General features: G+C 34.6%; 1 protein-coding gene across 3 annotated transcripts in view; it reads right to left on the reverse strand.

The window, feature by feature from the left end:
- LOC145285834 (E3 ubiquitin-protein ligase NRDP1-like) overlaps window positions 1-19639 on the reverse strand; it is a 275090-nt gene that overhangs the window by 25452 nt on the left and 229999 nt on the right. For all 3 annotated transcript variants that reach the window (XM_080134268.1, XM_080134269.1, XM_080134270.1), the window contains one exon: window positions 220-519. In XM_080134268.1, the coding sequence (XP_079990394.1) occupies window positions 220-519 (300 nt within the window). The remainder of the gene's footprint in view (window positions 1-219; window positions 520-19639) is intronic.

Here is a 19639-nt window from a genome sequence, read left to right on the forward strand (position 1 = left end):
AGCTCTATCCAATCTACACCATTAACGATTACTACACTAGCACCTTACATTCATTAACCCTTATGCTCGAGTGGTCTTCAGGCCTTGATAAGTGATGACTCCGAAGTTATAAAAAAAAAAAAAAAAAAAAAAGGTGGGGGGCTAGAGTGTCAACAAATCTGTCTAAATGTTAACTTCACAGGGGATACTGAAATGAAAATATGAAGTAAAAGCACTGACCTTTAGTTCATCCATCGGCACGACGAGCCCACATCCTGACTCACAATGGACAGGTTTCTTTGGATTATGTTCACACTCCTGGAGGTGAGCCTGCAACATGTCCAGATTAACCACTGCGGTACAGCCGTAGTTAACGTTTTCACACGTGATGCAGAGCCGTGCCAATAAGTTGCGAAGGATGCGAGGTACTGGCTTCAATTGGTTCGGGGTGATAGGGTTGCGGTCAACAGGACAAGTTGGTTGGCGGGTCAGCCACTCATGTATGCAGACAGAGCAGAAGGCATGCTCGCACTGTGGGGCCTACAAAAACAAGAAAAAAAAAATGAAACTATCAACAAAATAATTCTTTACAATTTTGTCAAGTAAAAAATTGTCTTTATTTGTGGACTGTTATCCTCATCTTTATAGTGTTGTTGTTTTACCACATTTCAGCCAACTCATCCTCTGCAATGGGATAGGAATGCCGAGTCTCGTAATTGTATTCCCAGTAATTTCTGCCCTCCATAGTTGTTGTCTCACCACATTTTGGCCAACTAAACCTCTGGCCTGCTTTGGGTAGGATTGAAACCGCTATCTTCAGACAATGCTCACCTGGAACCATAGTGATTCAACCTGAAGAAGGGTAGAGGCTGAGTGGGCCAAAATGTGATGAAACAACAACTCTGGAGATGAAAATAACAGTCTGCAAATAAATACATAAATTACTCACCGCAAAGGATTCCACAAAAAAAAAAAAAAAAAAGATAAAAATCGTTCTTTCCAGAATTCCCCTTATATTAAAAAGAAATTATATATAACTAGCAAAGATACCCGTGCTTCGCACGGAGCTTTGTTGCGCACTCGGGTACCAAAATCTGTGGGCACCTTTCCAGTAAGTTGATGTTGTAAGAGCAACGATTGCATAAGGTGATTAACATTTTAACTACCTCTTGTAGTGACTGAAATTCAATCAGGAACTTCACAAAACATTTTCATCAAAAAGGAAGGTTACTTGATGTTACATAGTAAATTTTTCATTGAAGTAATTTTCAACTCTTGCTTAAATTTTATCTTGCACATTCAATACTAAAAACTTACCACAATCAGATCATGTCAGTTTTTCCTCATATCCATTTCTCGAACTTTTCACTGAAGAGCCTCAAGGTAAACTACATTTCTGCTGCTTTGATTTGGAGCCAGAATGTAGAGTTTTTCTGAACTTCCTGTCCGGCTGATGGAGACGTAGAACATACCGTGACTGAAGCAGTCTGATGTCAAGTCTACGCCAATGGTGTTAAATGTCTGACCTTGACTTTTGTTTATGCTCATTGCAAAACACACCTTCACAGGAAATTGGAGTCTCCGGAATTTAAATGGAAGTTCTGAGTCCGATGGAACTAAGGGGATCCTTGGCAGTAGAACGGTTTCGCCTTTGTAGGGACCACAGGAAATGGTGGCCTCAAGTACATTGGTGTGCAATCTGGTGATAACACATCTGGTTCCGTTTGTTGTTTTTGGCGGTTCCAAGGATCGAAGAATCATGATTGGCGATCCAATTTTGAGATTTAAAATGTGTGGAGGCATTCCAGATATCTCCAAAGAGTTTAAAAACTCCACAGGGTAGTGAACAGCTTCATATTCATTAGTAGCCGAATCAACTGACTTGTATTGCTTTGTGTCTCCTGGAAATTCATTCATTATTGAATTGTTCAAATGATTCACATTGCTGTTTAATGGCGAAATAATAGCCCTCTCAGCAAGCCAATCCGGTGATTTTCCATTGTTTTGCAGGTCTGGGTACACTTTGTCTTTCAGTTGCTTCTGATTACCGACACATTTACCAAGCGCAGTTGGAATCTTAATTGTGTCAGGTGAAGAAGTGATAGGAAACTGACCATTACCGATTTGGAGAAGCAATTTTGAGAAGTCTGCTGTAGCTGTGTTATCAGAGATATAGGCTCTCATATTAGTAGTCAGTCTCTTCACTATAACGTGCCTCCAGAGATAGGATTGTTTCAAACTTGCATTGACAATGTTAGCCCTTGTGCCATTTTTAACCACTGGGAGGATTTGACGGAAATCACCGCAAAATAAGGTTGGAATGCCACCCATGGGATTCTTGTTTCCTGTGATGTCTTGCAGTGTTCGGTCAATTGCTTCATAAGCACTCTTGTGCGTCATTGGGGCTTCGTCTACAATGATTGCAGAGGTGTCTCTAATTACATTTGCCAAGGCTGAGTTACCAGTAATTTTGCAAACTGGCTGATCCATTCGATGAGTATCCAAGGGTACTTTAAAAGTGCTGTGAAGAGTGCGGCCACCTTGTAGTAGAGTAGCAGCAATGCCACTGGATGCTGTTGCAAGCACAATCTTTCTCATGGATCTAATCTTTGCAAGGATCAAATTGATTACAAAAGTCTTGCCCGTACCACCTGGAGCATCAAGAAACATCATGTTTTTGTTCATTTCACCTTGTGCTTCCAACATTGCCATGAATGAATTGTAAACTTCTCTTTGAGAATCGGTCAGTTTTTCTTGCATATTTTTTGCTTGTAGGGAAAGTTCTTCAAGATTATAAGTAACTTCACGTTGATACTCTCTCGCGAGTCTTTCATCTCTCCCTTGCGTTGGTGCAGGTAATCCATAGCTTGCCAATGGTTGACCGCACATAAGGAGAACTTTTTCTTCAATTAGACAAAGAGTTTTATTGTAGATGTCCTCATTAAAATCTGCTTCTGGATTGTTAACTTCTTGCCTGTATCTGTGAAGAATGTCTTCAGATATTACATCACGAAAAGCCATCCAGATCTCAAGAGGATTTCTTGGCTCACAGGCTGTTAAAATTATCACAAATAGGCTTCGCAAATTTGAAGGTGATTGAGTGGCACTTGCCTCTCCTACTGCTTGATGCAAGTGATGGTCATTTTCTAGAAGGCCTCGAGCAAGGCACGCTGCTCTGTATGTTTCAAACACCTGACCATTGTATGCTCGTAAATTTTGAAATGAAGTTGGACCAGCAACCTCATTGAGCAACAGGCGTAAGAAATAACACTCCCCTGCTTTTGGACTAATCGTGTAGATTCTCCCAATGCATGGTGCCTTCCATACATCATCATTTTCAGTACCTTCAACTTGTACCCCACGCATTCTTCTCATCCATTTCTTTGTCGATTTGTTCCAAGTGTAAAACTCAGGGACTTCTACGTATTTGAGACCCCTTGCAAAGTCATCCTCATGGCAGAGTTGAAAAAATGGTGTCAAAGTTGTGGCAGGCGGTGGACCTTGGGCTCGTTCCAGAGCAGTATCAGCTGAGAACATGACATGCTGCCCATTTTCAAGATGAACAGAAAGTTGTACAATTGGGGGGAAATGTTCATGGATGGGATGTTCCAATATCCTCCAGGCCGCCTCTGAACTGCCGACATACCTTGCATTCTGGAACTGCTGGATCTCATCCACAATGTGACTTTGTACTTGGCCTTGTTGGTTAGCTGCTCCATCAGTTCTTTGTAGTTCAAACACTGCTTGATCACATCCTTTATTCACGTATTTGAGGACATATTTGATGCTTTGGATCGAGCTGCAAATTTCTACGTTAATGTGAGCGTTGAACTGCTGAAGGAGGACCTTGTTGTACGGAACAATCCACTGGTTTGTTATTTCTTGATTAACATACCGACCATTTCTCTTCATCCTTATTGTACCAGTCTGGCCTCCATCTTCTGGTTTTCTTCGCCTGTACTTGGGGTAAGAGTCTTGGCCTTGCTCGGTACACTGAAGAAATTCTTTTGGGTATTTTTTGGAACATTTGTTGTCAATCGTACATGGACACTTTGGATTAAATGGTCCACAAGGTCCATGCACCATATGTGCCATCACTTTAGCATGAAGATCAGGATCTTCCTCTTTGTCAGGGATCTCTGCAGATATGCAGAGATCCATTTTTTCTGGTAGAAGTTTGTCCTCTGGGGCCTGCCAGGTGAGGATGTGTGCATGCGGCAGTCCTCTTTTTTGATATTCAATACTGTACAGGAAAGCCCTCAACCTGCCAAATCCTCCCTTTTTAATAAATTCAAGTAACTTTTTTAGCTTCTGCCTGAAAACCCTGGCAACAATATCTGGACGATCCTGAGGGTCTTGCCCTTGAAGACAATTTTCTGTAATTTCTGTCCACTTTGGATTTGTTGTGAACGTGATGAAGAGGTCGGCTCGGCCCATTCGCCGAACATATGCCATGGCATCACTTTGACGCTCAAACATGTATCGAGGGCCTCCTGTATAAGTTGCCGGAAGAACAACTCGTTGACCAAACTGTTCTGGATTCCCATCCTCCCTAAGAATTGAATCTCTCAAGTTGCTATAATTGTCAGCTCTCAGGGTCTGTTGCTCACGCCTCAGGAACTGTAAACGTTCTGTTTCAATCTTGCAGTACACATCCACCAGCCATTGTTGAAATAGCCTTTGGTACCAGAGAAAATAGTTTCCAGGCCGAGTCATTAAATGGTACGAATAAAATTGCTGTTGGGTAACTTTTCGCCCATTGGATGCCTTCATGTAGATGTTGTAAGATGGAGAACCATAGGGGTACATTAACGGGTACATTAAAGTATCGTAGAGGGGATGTAGTTCGGAGATCCATTTTAATGTATCATTTCTAAAACGCAAGACAATATCCCGGTTAGCTGTTGGTTCATTCTCCATTAATATTCCAATCTCATACGTTGTTGTTGGAGCATTGAATCGCCGTGGATGCTCTTCTTGCGGCCTTCGGTCTTCCCTTATGACAACTTTATGTTCTACCAAGTGTTCTTCTTTCTTCAATCCTCTCCTTTGTTGTTTTCAGCTGACAAATGAAGCTGTTGTTCTCATGTAAAAATTCAGTCAGACTTTGGAGAATGTCTCTATTGAGTCTACTGTCACGTCCCCGATTATGTAGTTCCTCTTCCAGACTATCCAAGAAGTAGACTTGAATAAACTTTGCTGTTTCATCTTCAGGTGGTAAAAGACTCCCAATCTGGTGGCAAACCTGGCCTCGAATTCTAAAAGAAGGATTCCACCCATGTACTGCCACAATTTTGTGACCAAATGATGTCATTGCAAAACAATTGTTATAACTGCGTAGATTTTGCAGAAAATCTTTAGAGATGGGACCATTGCCGGAGAGCAAATCTTGAAGCAACTGAGGCAGTGGTGGAAAGCTATCAAGCACAACTTTGCCAGAAGAACAACAACAACCAGGGGGTTCTCCTTTAAATTTTACAGCTGAGCAATGTTGACATACTTTGTCCATTTTTCCTATATCAGCTGTAGTGAGAGAGTCATTTTTGTTGTAGAGCAATCCTTTTCTATTGCAGTGTTCTATTTCATGGTGTCTCAAAGCAGTCATTCGTTGTCTAGCTGCCTCGTTTTCTGTCAATTGCTGGGGCAAAGTCATACTCTCTCTCCATGCAGCCTCTCGTTGTTGCCCTTGGTATAGGCGAAAGCTTCGTTGGGTTTCCGATTCATTCTGATGTCGTTGAGCCACTCTCAACTGACCTTGTGTACGTCTACTTACCTCATATAATTCATTCGATCGTAATATTGCTTCTCTTTCCAGTGCATATCTTTGCCTTTCTTGAATTTCATCTTGTGATGAATTTAACCGCCTTACAGCATGTCTAGTTCTGTCAGCTTCACGTTGGGTTTCTCTTTCCAAATCTGACAGTCTTGCTCTCCTTTCTCTTTGACGTATCCTGTTAAGTTCTAGACGTCTTTCTCTATCTGGATTGTTTTCATTGGAGCGAACTGCAGCAACTCTTAGTCTATTAGCTTCCAATCTTTCCATTCTTTCTTCCTCACTTTCGTTTCTACTTCGTTTGGGTGGCATAATTTCGGTTTTAAACGGAATTGTTTAACGATATTAATGATTGTAAATTAATTAAGCGTAAAGGAAATGTATACTAACTGAAATGGACGAACTATAAATAATATTTCTGAATAGTACAATTATAAACAATTATATTGTACCTATTTACTATGCCTCCCCACGGGACAGAGTTAGACACCAGGGTCGTTTTTTAACGTGGAGAAAAGGTACAAAAATAAAAATTGTCTCAGTCGTGAAGGATTTCTCCTCCACCGAAAGAGAACAAGAAAATGAAGTGCAGCATCTGAAGAACAGATACTACACTTTGATCTTGACCAAAAGGAATGAATAAAAGCGACCTACGTGTGACTCATTACTTCCGGGTGTAAACGTCACAGTCTAAAAGTAATAATTAAAAAAAAAAAGTAAATGTAAAATAAATGTAATACCAACTTAGGTTAACTAAGTAAACAGTACAATTAAAACAGTTCTATTAAAACAAATAATTACTAAGATCTAGGTAATTGTTAGTCTCATTGTTATGGTTTTAAAGAAAAAAATGTGTAAAAAAAGTTCTGCTTTTGTGAGTACGTGTATTTCTTTTAAATTACATAACCTTTTTATTTTATTATTTATATCTCTTTTAAATTTATATATTTTGTTAGTAAACTGGAAGAAATTCAGTTGAATAAAACCTTGTTCGTGTCCTTTACGTTAAACTCATATTTTTATAAAACCATCCGGTTTAAAGAAAGCACTAAGTTTAAATAAGACTGGAAATAACTAATTCAATATATAAATAGAAAAATGAAACAAATATAAGCTTTAAGTCTTAAGATAGTAATAATCAAAATGTAATAAATTATTTGTAGTTCAAATCTATGATAAGACAGGCTTTCGAAATAGGCTCGACCAGAAAGATTAAATTGGAACGAAATTATAATCTCCGTGCCATTTTCAAAACAACCCCACAAAAGTAACGGTATCCTGCAGTTGGTTAAAATGACAACGTTGGTTGTAAGAAAAATGTAAAAGAAAATGCGCTTATCTGTTTATTTTGACCTGTTTTATTTAATTAAAAAAAAATTGGCTATAACTGGAAGAGAGCGTTATGTTTTGGGGGTTGTTTAAAAAATAGAATGGAAATAAAGTTAGTTCCGTTTTAATTGTCTTTAATTGCGGCAAGCGCTAACAAAATCGAAAAATCACTGTTTACATTCGAAATGTTAACTTTTATAGGTTTACAGGTTTGCTGACAAGGCTGGGGGTGTTTAATACAATTATTTTACTAAATTGATTTTTTTCATTTAAAAATAAAATTATTTCTTTTTTAATAAAGTTTTATTTTAAAATATTTGTTTTTGTTTATTTATATAAAATTACGATAGTTGAATTGTATTCTTTCAATAATATTGGCAAGTAAAATATAAAAGATTAAAACGGAACGAAATTGAAATTTCCATTACATTTTCAATACAATCCCAAAACATAAAGCTGTCCTCGCAAATGAATTGTTTTGATAATATACGTAAAGTGAAATAAATCGAATATAAAATTAAATGAAAATATATTAAATAATTAAATGTTAAATAGATTTTGTAAATAGTACAGTTGAAATGATTAGAATATTTCCAATATGTAATAAGGTCGAGGTAATTAGTTAAAGAGATTTAATATAATGTGATATGCAAATGAGCATAAGTCATTCGATATGGGGGTGGTTTGTAGACTAGTATATAAAGAAATTAGGCATTGATACTTATGTCTCCTATAACAGAAACATCCTAAAATGGGTTCTAATGTTTCTCTACCAGGAGAGATCTACCCTCTTACCTCCTTTATATTTCGTTGATGATGGAGAGCTGTACACACAGACAGAAACACACGAACCCTATTACTTTATAAAAATATAGATGTAACAAAACAAAAATATCATTAAAAAAAATCACATAAATTGATCACAGTTTTATTTTTATAAAGAAAATTTTTGTAAGTGATTAATGGGAATTTTAGGTATTACAATAAATGTAATATGAATTATTGTTGAGTTATTCTTTCTTGTTTTTTTTTTTTTAAGACTTTTCAAAATGCTAAGCAAGACTTAATTCTTAGTAATTTCAAGTTTAATTTTTTTTTAATTTAAAAATAAAACTACTTGATCATTTTATGTGATTTTTTGGAATATATTTTTGTTTCGTCATAGGTACGTACATCAGATTTTTCTTTATTTTTGTTTTCTTTTAAAATAGAAGGAATTTTTTGTTTTTAGTTTATAACTTTCTGAGAGTGCTCGATCATATAATTGCTGATAAAAACTGGTCATCATTTTGGAATGGTAGAGTTTTATATGTTATCAAGACTAAAAAAAAATCAAATTTATACATCTATGGTGCTTCTATTTGAGATTTGGAATGGAAGTAAATTTTCTTAATAGTTCTTTGGTGTTGAAAAAAAACAAATAAAAACATTGGGTACCCCAATAATAAAAATAACCAGTGTCCAATTTTTGTGATAGTTTTTAATAACATTTTAATATCATCCTCATTTCATAAATTAGTGCATTAACTAACCCTAACTTCCATCTGATGATTGTGCCATCATCTTTTTTTATCTTGGTGAAAAAGCATCACTCCTGAAAACAGCTCAATCCTGTAGTTCTCATGGTCTTACACATTTCCAATATTGAAAATTAAAAGATATTCTATATCAGAATACACCAAAGTATTTCATGTCTGTACATATGTTATCAACTTTTACACACATGTTAAAAAAGAGAAATCGTCTAATCAACAAAGATGCTGATTAATCTAATGTTGCCGAGTTTTAAAAATCTAACTTTACCCATTTTTAAAATTGTTCCAAAACCGAATTATGTCATTCCATCGACGAAAATCGTACAACTAAAAATACATTTGAAAAAAAAAAAAAAAAAAAAGAAATGACCTTCACTTTATTGATTTTTGAAGAATATTTAGCTGACAATTTTGAAATGGTAAGAAAACTATTCTTCTTTTTGTTTAAAAAAGAATTAAATTGTTACCATTTTAAATAAATACAGACAGATTCATTTTATTAACAAAATATTTACAGTTACAATTATTTGTATGGAATATTAATCATTTTTTCTTAATAGTATTGATCCTGATTGATATTATCTCAAAAGGAATATTTTTAACAACATTTTGATAGATTGATGTGGAAAGTGCTGTGGAATTTCCATGGATTATTGCTGGTTATAGTATATATATATATATATATGATGGACTCTCCGTCGATTTTCGACGTATGAGACTCCGACAATTGACCTGAAGGTTTAGAACTCAGCGTGTCGACATTCACTTAGACGTATGTGGCACTTTAGTCCTGCTAGAGACTTGCAATGGCGACCGCAGTGGTGACAGACATATAAATGCGAGAATTTAGCTCCACATTGCTCAGTATTATTTTTGACTTGACTCTCGCTTCTTTTAGTTTTTCGATGCAAAACGCCGAGAACTCCTTGACTTTTCTGTCACATTTCTATCCACTTCCTTCTGTCTTTTGCAGTTAGCTCAATGTTGTTATATTCAATATTTAGAACCTGCAAATTAGACTTTATTTTGTCTTTGTAACGTAACCATGGTCGTCCCACGTTTCGACGGCCTCTGTCTAATTGGCCATACAGGAGTTGCTTCGGTATCCTATCATCATCCATTCGCATCACATGACCCGCCCATCGAAGCTGCGACTGGATTAAGAAGCTTTCGATGTTGCTGATTTTACAAAGTGTGAATAATTTCGCATTTGATATTTTGTCTTTCAAAGTAAAACCGCAAATGGCACGTAGACATCTCTTATGGAAGACGTCAAGTGGCGAAATTTGTTTTCGGTACGGGGTCCACGTCTCCGAGGCATACAAAAGTGTGGACAGTACCACAGCCTTATATACATGAATTTTTGTCTTCAGTCTTAAACCCCAAACATTCCATAATCTTGTGTGCAGCTTGCCAAAGGCGCTGCTTGCTCGGGAGATACGGTTGATAACTTCATGGTCAAGAGATGCACTTGAATCAACCACACTTCCCAAGTATGTAAACTTGTTAACATACTTCAGGTTTTTCCCATCTACCTGAATCGACATCTGAGGAAAATACCTGACAATATATATATATATATATATATATATATATATATATATATATATAGTATACTAATGAAACCATGCCCTGGTGTCACTCAGAAACAGTGAGAAATCCGAGAAACTTCTTCTGTCAGCCCTGAATCCCATATTACTATTTATATTTTGTAATTTCTGCAACTACCACTTTTCCTGTTTATGGATACTTGTGAAGAACAATATCCAACAACATTTTTGTAAAACTCTAGTCATTGTTGCCCAGTTTGAGGGATAAACAGTTTTAAATAATCTTATGTGACTAAGATTTCATTGCATAAACACAATGTATTTATTAAAACATAAATTTTAATAACTACACTAGTAGGCTACTTGGCATTGCCCGGTCATAAAATACACTTTAATATATTTTAAATTATGCAGATGTCATTTATTATAGAGCGAATTTTCTATTGATTATTATATTATACCCAATATATATATATATATATATATATATATATATATATATATATATATATAGTACTGATTTCAAAAGTTTAAAATAGTGACTTGGATGCCATTAGCTAGAATTGAAACCAAAGCAGAAAACACTCCAGCCGTATTCGTTACTCTGAGCCATGTCCATATGCATATGAAAAGTTTAAAAATAATGCTTAACTTAAAAATGTATATTTGCGCATGCGTACAAGAGCACTTTAAGTCGACTTACACCTGCAAAGTTTCAATTTAAAAAAATGTTTTTGACTTCCTAACAGCTATTTTTTACTGGCTAAATACCAAAGCAAACTTGTTGCACTGTTCAAATCTAATATATAAATCTCACTGTGTGTGTGTGTGTGTGTGTGTGTGTGTGTGTGTGTGTGTCTCTATTTTTCAAATTGTATCTCCTCCTAGACGGAGGATATAAAAACAAACAAACTCACCTATGACATACGGAAAAGTTTGCACAACAAAAAACTATGTAAAATCGAGTAGTTTCATCTATATATTAGAAATAAGGTACATGTACATTATCCTACCCAAGAAATAAGGTACTTGTGCAGTATATTACTCATATGAAAAACAAATAAAATCCTACCTGTGACGTGCATAAAAGTTATTAAAACCAAAAATCACGTTATATATTCGAATAGCATGACTTCTAAATGAGAAATAAGGTGCTTCTTCACTTATAGCACCAAGATGAAAAAAACAAAAATTCTTACATCTAGACGCACAGAAAATTTAGCACAACAGAAAATTACTTAAAAGTATAGAATTCTTTCATTTTTAAATTAGAAAAGGTACTTTTACAGTATCCTACCCAGAAAATAAGGTACTTGTCCAGTGAAGTACCCATATTAAAACAAAGAAATTCTTATCTGTGACGTACATAAGTTATCAAAATCGAAAATCACGTAATATATTCGTGTAATATAACATTTATATAAAAAAATCTGGTGCTTCTTCACTATAGCACTGATATAAAAAAAACTCTTACCTCTGACATACCGATAATTCAGCACAACAGAAAATTATATAAATAATTTTAAATATATGTTGTACATTACCCGCCCTAGGTAAGGAAATTTTTTTTCACATACGTGCTGTAAATTTCCTGTCCTAGGGAAGGTACAATTATTCCATACATATGTTGTATAATACCCGTCCTAGGGTACGTAAAATATTCATTTGCTCAAGATGCCAAATGATACATAGACATAAAAACTTCCTCTATTCTAAGAATTACAGGTATGTTCAAAATTTTTTCTCATTTTCTTATACGATCCCGAGCAATGCCGGGTGGCCTTGCTAGTCTCCTATATATCAAATTTCAAGTCTGTAGATCAAAAATTGACTAGGAAGTTTGTTAGAGACTGTTCTTCTTCACACACACACACGCACGCACGCGCGCGTAACAAAAAAAAACAAAAAAAACAAACAAACAATACTTCAAGATATTGTATAACTACATTAATTGGTGTTACCTAGCTCAAAGAATAAATAGTTGTAAAAAATTTTTAAAGATTGTTCTTGCATATTCTCAGACATAGAGTTCAGCAGTAAAACAAAAACCGTATTGCACATTAAAAAACAAAATCAATACATATCGCATTGGAAAAATAAAATAAAAATCAATAAATGTACAATGTACGTGTAAATAAAATGCCTATTTTTTTTTGTCAAATCAAAAGGGAAATGTTACGAAATGAAATCCACCAAAATGCATTTTGATTTATTCATATATCCATTTTAATCTTTGCTTTATAGTTGCCGAAAATAATGAATTACTCCCTGGCTGTTTGATATTTGAAAAGTAATTAGAAACATTTGTATCTAACTAGTTTAAAGAAAAAAAAAAAAATTGAAATTAAATATTGCCGGGAAATGTCAGATAGGGAAAGTTAGTACGTTTTCTTTTTTGATAATATTTTTTTTTTTATTCTATTTTTTTTAATATCTACATTTATACCCCTCTTAATTGTTTAAGAGAGTTATATGTGGTATTCTTATCTTCAGTAGATGGGTTTCCCATTTCTCCTGAAACCGCCAATAGTAAAATTTATATATATATATATATATATATATATGCATGCATGCATACACACACACACACTCTAGCAGGCCAACTGCTGTTGCTTTGACAAAAATACATTTAAATATGATATTTATGCAGATTTCATATTTATTATAAAACCAATTCTCTATCGATACTTATATTGCACCCAGTATATAGTAATAATTTCAAAAGTAAAAAAAAAAAATGACTTAGATGCCATTAGATAAAATAGAAATCAAAACACAAAATGCATAAGGCTGAAAAGCTATGCCCTTATGCATAGAAAACTTTTAACGTTGTAAAAGATATAAATGTATATTTACACATGTGTACAAGAGTATTTTAAGTTGACTTACACCTGCCAAGTTCCAATTTTTTTTCAATTTTACCCTTAGCAGCTATTTTTGCCGGCTAAAGACCAAATTGAAGTTTCACAGGCCCAAATCCCCTTTATATCAAGTTTCAAGCCTGTAGACAAAAAATTGACAGTAGTTTGATAGAGACTATTCCCCACACAGACAGACAAGGTAATATATATATATATATATATATATATATATATATATATATATATATATATATATATATATATATATATACACACACACACATACATACATACACACACACACACACGCTAGAATTTTAAAAAATTTGAAAATATATTATCGAATAAATACTATCTTGAAAGTGTGCTCAATATTCTAATAGAGCATTAACAAACAAAACAAAATTAACTTCTAACGGTTAAAAATTTATATTTATAGCATCATCAAATGTTAGAAAAAAAAAAAAAAAAAACAGGGAACACAATAGAGGCTATTTCTTATTCCACTGAAACTCCATGGAATAAGGAATAACCACTATTGTGTTCCCTGCTTTTTAACATTTGATGATGCAATCAAATGTGATTTTTTCTTATCCATCAGTTAATTTTCTTTATATACAAATAAATACTTATCTACAGACACCTGTCTTGTTGTTTCATAGGGAAACGTAGCCAGATCTAGCAAGCACATCAATCCCAAATTTGAAATTTGGATGAAAGTCCTTACCAACTGTGAGAACTGGCACTTAATTATCTAAAGTCTGCGCTAATGAACCTTCTACTGTGAAAAAAGGTATGATTTTAAAGTAATTTTATTCATTCATTTAGAAATTGCTAGCAAGGATACTCGACGCTGAGATTGATTGATAACCAACGAATGTTTTAGACTCCCATATCTTTATTCTCATTGAAATTGGTGAAATCGCACATTTTTCAATCAACTCCATTGATTGCCCGTTCTAGTTGGGGACCAATTACAGTGCACTGAAAAGAAGCTTCACATGCTTCCCTGCAGTGAATTAGTCCACAATATACTGTAATCTACATTGTACTGTAGAAAACCTACTTTTGATTTTATATAATTATTTTTTTATATATAATGGCTTGAATTAAAGTTTAAAATGCAAAAGTCAAGTATAATGCTCCAATTGTGCTCTAAATAGAAACATTCATGTTGAACGCACTCCTGTCATATCAAAGAACCAATTGTTGATATTATATGTCGGGCCTTTTGGCTAATGTTGTAATAAAACTTTTCACATGCACTTCTGATGTTAGGCTGTGTAAAGGTGTTGACTTTAAAATCGCATGTTGCTCATTTCACCATATTTTGATTACCGATACTTATCAAAGACATTTCCATATAAAACCTATCTAAGAAGGCTGCCATGCATGTAAAGTACCTTTCTGTGAAATTTCATAAAAATTGGCGTAGCCGTTTTCGAGTTCATAGGAACGACCTCACGCAAACACAGTTCCGTTTATATAATGATAATAATAGCGATAACACAGAAAACTAAGAGAATTCCTTTTAGAGGAAAAACGTATCAATACAAAATAGGAAGATGGGAGCCTCCTAAATTTTGCTTCCTTCATTTCATTCTTTAGTCCTCACATTCCAAGAATAATGTTTCTGACTAAAAGGGAAGAATTTCTATTTTCTGAGTTGGCTGTTTTGAGTGGGTGGTATGAGGATTTTCTTTTAATGGAAATCGCTCCAGATAAGGCATGAAGCAACTTTAGGTAAGTAAGTTAAAAAAAAAAAAAAAAAAAGAAAAAAATTTAAGAATCCAAAACTAGCTAATGATAAATGTTAGATAGATTCTGGCCCAGAAAACAGCAATTCTTCTGCCTTTGTCAGAAACATCACTCATGGAATGCGAGAACTCTTCTTATAGTATTCATTGTTATTCAACTCCTAATCTTTCCATCACATTAACCCTTATTCTCGAGTGCTTTTTTGCCTTGATAAGTGATAATTGAAAAAAAAAATTAAAAAAATTTGGTTTGAGAAATTAGTGGCAACTTTATTAGGGGATTTTATACCATTGGCTTGTGTTGTACCGTACATTCATTTTTATATCATTTTGTTTGAATATATGGATAAGTATAGCATTGAACAAGGACACATACAAGCTTTTCAGGCAATGCTTTGGCAACAACATTATCTCTTGCTATGGACATGTTAAATGGACACCACGTTCCCCAGACTTGACTAGCCCTGACTTTTTCTTGTGGGGATATCTTAAAGAAAAAGTCTATATTAACAAACCCCAAACCTTGCAAGAATTGAAGGAAAACATCTGGAACGAAATAAGGGAGTTAAATTGTATTCCAGAGATTCTGCAATCTGTCACAAATGTTTTGGAAAGAGCACAAATATGCGAAGCTGAAAATGGGCAACATTAAAAAAAATAATTTTTCATAAATAAAGATTGTTTGAACTTTGCATTTTCTTTTTAAAAATTTCCCAATGTCTATGTCAGATTTTGTTAAAATTACAAAAAGATATTATGAACAATGAAGAATCTTAATTGTCTGTATTTTTGAGATGAGGGGTTTTCATTTATTGAGATTGTCGGACTGACTTCCTCATTTTGGTTGTTATAGTCACAACGCTTCGGCCGTTTTGCCCCCCGGCCTTCATCAGGTGTTTTGTATCAAACTGGGGAACCGTTTGTTAGGAGTCTCAAACCCAACCCTTTATTATTATTACGGGGGTACTGTGTTTGAACTCCAGCTAGGCTCTGGGACATAGTTGCTGATTCTCTGTTTTGAATATTACTTTTCACTGCCTTCGTTCAGGATTGAACTCGGCACCTTTGGGTAACTGTAAACTTTGATACAACTTCTAGGACCATTCGGCCATGGTTGGCTATACCCGATTTTTCCATCTTCCCTTTAGTTACCGCTTTTCGGTGTTCTTCCCTATCTGGATGAAGAGGGGGGACCATCGCCCCCTATGAGATGAAGTAAAAATAATAAACAGAGACCCACTGGAAAGTGAGAAAACTTAAAGAAACAGCTCACATGCTCGGACATAACAACCTACTGAGCAAACCAAGCGTAGAGCTGAATGCAATTTGGACACCTCTAATAGAGAGAGAAAACCTTGAATAACAACATAGGTTTAACATTAACAAAAACCAACTAAGAATTGTCCTAGTGACATATGGCCGAGTGGTCCTAGATATTGTATCAAAGTTTACTGTTACCCAAAGGTGCTGAGTTCAATCCTGAACGAAGGCAGTGAAAAGTAACATTCAAAACAGAGAATCAGCAACTATGTCCCAGAACATGGTACCTCCATAATAATAATAATAAAGTGTTGGGTTTGAGACTCCTAACAAACGGTTCCCCAGTTCAATACAAAACACCTGATGAAGGCCGGAGGGTAAAACGGCTGAAACGTTGTGACTATAACAACCAAGATGAGGAAGTCAGTCCGACAATCTCAATAAAGAATCTATTTACGTTCAAAACTCTTCAGTGACTTTTTGGACATGCGCGTGCATATCTGTATATTAGTGTTGGGACGATTAATTGGAATCGGGGAAAATTGGAACATTTAAGGGGATCAGAATTGGAAAAAAAACGAGTATTTTCCGATGCCAAAATGATTCTTTTTATTTATTTTTTTTTTAAATTTGATTTTGTTTAAAGCAAAATCTTCCACTTGATAGTAATGGTACAAAATATCGATTTTTAACTACTGGTAAAACTGAAATCGATAGATTCCTCCACAAGTGTATTTTTACTTTTAGAAAAATATCTGCAATTTAAGATGTGTTTTTACGGTAATGATGGAAAAATAATAACTATAGTTAAATATTTAGAGATTTACAAAGAATTGGAATTGGTAATTGTATTGGAATCAGGGAAAAAATATTGGAATCGTCCCATCACCTATATATATATATATATTAGGTTGAGAAGAAAGTTCTTGCGGAATTTTTAATTTTGATTTCAAATCATGTATTTTAAACCAAGTTGTCATTATAATACCTTTACTTTATATATCATTTTAAAGAACGTTTTTTTTCGCTCTGTCTAATCGTTTAAATTACAATAGTTTTAAAACAATTGTTTTTTCAGAATGTTGAATACAAGATAGAAAAAAGCAAATTTGTACAATTTTCTTATTTCAATTCAAGCTAGGCCAAAAAGCTGCTGAAACAGCTTGCGATATCAATGAAGTGTTTGGCTCAGGAATCACTACTGAACACACAGCACAATGATGGTTTAAGAAATTGTGTTGTAGCGATAAGAGTTTTGAAGATGAGCATAATGGTCAGTCATCGGATGTTGGCAACGATCAATCAAGAGCCTTAATCAAAGTCAATCCATGCATAACTGTTAAAGAACTTGTTTCTGAATTAGACGTAACACGACAATTTCCAACCTCTTGAGACAAAAAAAACTTGATAAATAGGTGCCTCATGAATTAAACAACAACCAAAAGAAATGCCCTTATGAAGTGTCATCTTCCCTTTTACGCAACAAGAATGACTCGCTTCTTGACCTAGTTGTGAATTGCGATGAAAAGTGAATTCTTTACGACAACTGGTGATGCTTAGCTCAGTGGTTGAACACTGACGAAGCCCCACAACACTTCCCGAAACCAGAGTTGCACCAAAAGAAGGTCATGCTGACTGTTTGGTGGTCTGCAACCGGTCTCATCCATTAGTTTTTTTAATACAGGTGAAACCATTACGACAGAAAATGGATGAAATGCATCAGAAACTTCAACAACACTCAACATTAGTTAACAGAAAATGACCAATTCTCCATTACAATGATGCCTGACCGCACGTTGCTAAACCGACCCTGCAAAAGTTGAATGAATTGGGCTACAAAACTGTCTTATCCACCATACTCTCCAGACCTTTCACCTACAGACTACCACTTTTTCAAGCATCTCAGCAACTTTCTGTGTGAGAAGGGTTTCAAAAGCCTAAGTGATATAAAAAATGCCTTCAGCAGCTTCATCGGCACCAGAATACAAGATTTTTACGTTACTGGCATAAATACACTTGTTTTGCGTTGGTAAAAGTGTGTTGATTCAGATGGTGCTTATTTCGATCAATAAATTTTTGGTGAGCTGAGATATGGCCATCTAAATTTAAAAGCTAAAAAACCACAAAACATTTCTTATATATACTATATATATATATGAAAAACTGCCACTAACTTTTAAATGCTATGCTCTTTGCATGAATAAATGGAACTTCTGGCAATGTTTATTCTTGTGATTTCATCTACCTTAGCAGCAGCTACATGGCTTAGAGGTTATAAGTGTCGACTCATCTAGACGACTGTTTTAATCCCAGCTTGGTGCAGTTGCTTGTTTGGCTGCGCTGAAGCTCTGTGATATAGCAAAACAGTCTGTGGATAATATATATATATATATATATATATATATATATATATATATATATACTAGCATTTCAGCCCAACGTTGGTTGGGTGTTTGGAGGTGTATGTTGAGAAAAAAAAAAAAAAGCGGTCAATTTTTTAACTTTGACCCTTATTATGACCCCATAACATTTGTTTTGGGCTCAAATCAAGTTATTAAGTTAGCTCCGTGTTCAAGAAACCTATATCTAAAATTTCAAGTGTTTAGACCCAAAATTGTCGGAGGAGTTTGGTAGAGTTCTCAAAGGTCAAATTGTTGAACTTCGACCCCTTAACAGCCTAATTTCTGGCCGAAAACCGATCACAAAGATTTTCTCAAATCTCAGTACCCTGTATATCAAATTTCGAGTTTGTAGACTTAAAATTGACAGAGTTATTGCATAGGGAAATATACACAGACACGTTCACTTATATATATCATTGTTCGTGTGCCATTTTTCAGTTCTCTTCTTTGGATTGCATCCGGATATATTCGTTTGTTTTTCTGATGAAGTACCATTGTTTGAAATAAACTGCCTGGATTATCTTTATTCACTTTCAACTCTAGAAAAACAAAAATTGTTCTGGAATTTTATTAAATCATGGAATGGTATGAATTTTAATTTAATACTTTCAATATTCTAAGCTCTATTTAATATTTTAAATATTGAGCTATATTTTTGCAGTTAAAAATAGGTTCCCATTTAAATCAGTCTGAACTATATAAAATTTGTTTTTCATATATTTCCTCCTGTATAATAATAGAGACTAGAGAGACCTGTGGAAATTCCACAGCGTCATCTTTCATATGTAATATACTGCTGCTGGGCATTTTTGTGGACATTCAGTATGAATGGAGATCCCGCGATATTATTGTAGCTCTTTTGTTAAAACTGTAAAAGTATTTACCTAAGCAATCTGGTTGATGTAGTGTCAGAATATATCGGGTTATTAGCTTTATCTTTTATCTACGATATCCTTATAAGAGTGTGACATATTTCCATTATATGGACGCCCAGCGTGAATGGAAACCCTACAATATCATACCATCTTTAGACAAAAACAGACACTACTCTTGGATTCTAGCCAAAAGACCCAAAAAATATATTTTAGTTTCATGTGTGGCTCAAAAGAGACATCATTTTTTTTTTTATTTAATATTGTTTTTTTATACATTGCGTTTTCGGTGATTGGGAGATCCTATTTATTAAAAAGGAG

This window comes from Euprymna scolopes, chromosome 10 (assembly GCF_053919585.1).
Source record: "Euprymna scolopes isolate OS-2025 chromosome 10, ASM5391958v1, whole genome shotgun sequence".
In the NCBI taxonomy this organism is placed as follows: Eukaryota; Metazoa; Mollusca; class Cephalopoda; order Sepiida; family Sepiolidae; genus Euprymna; species Euprymna scolopes.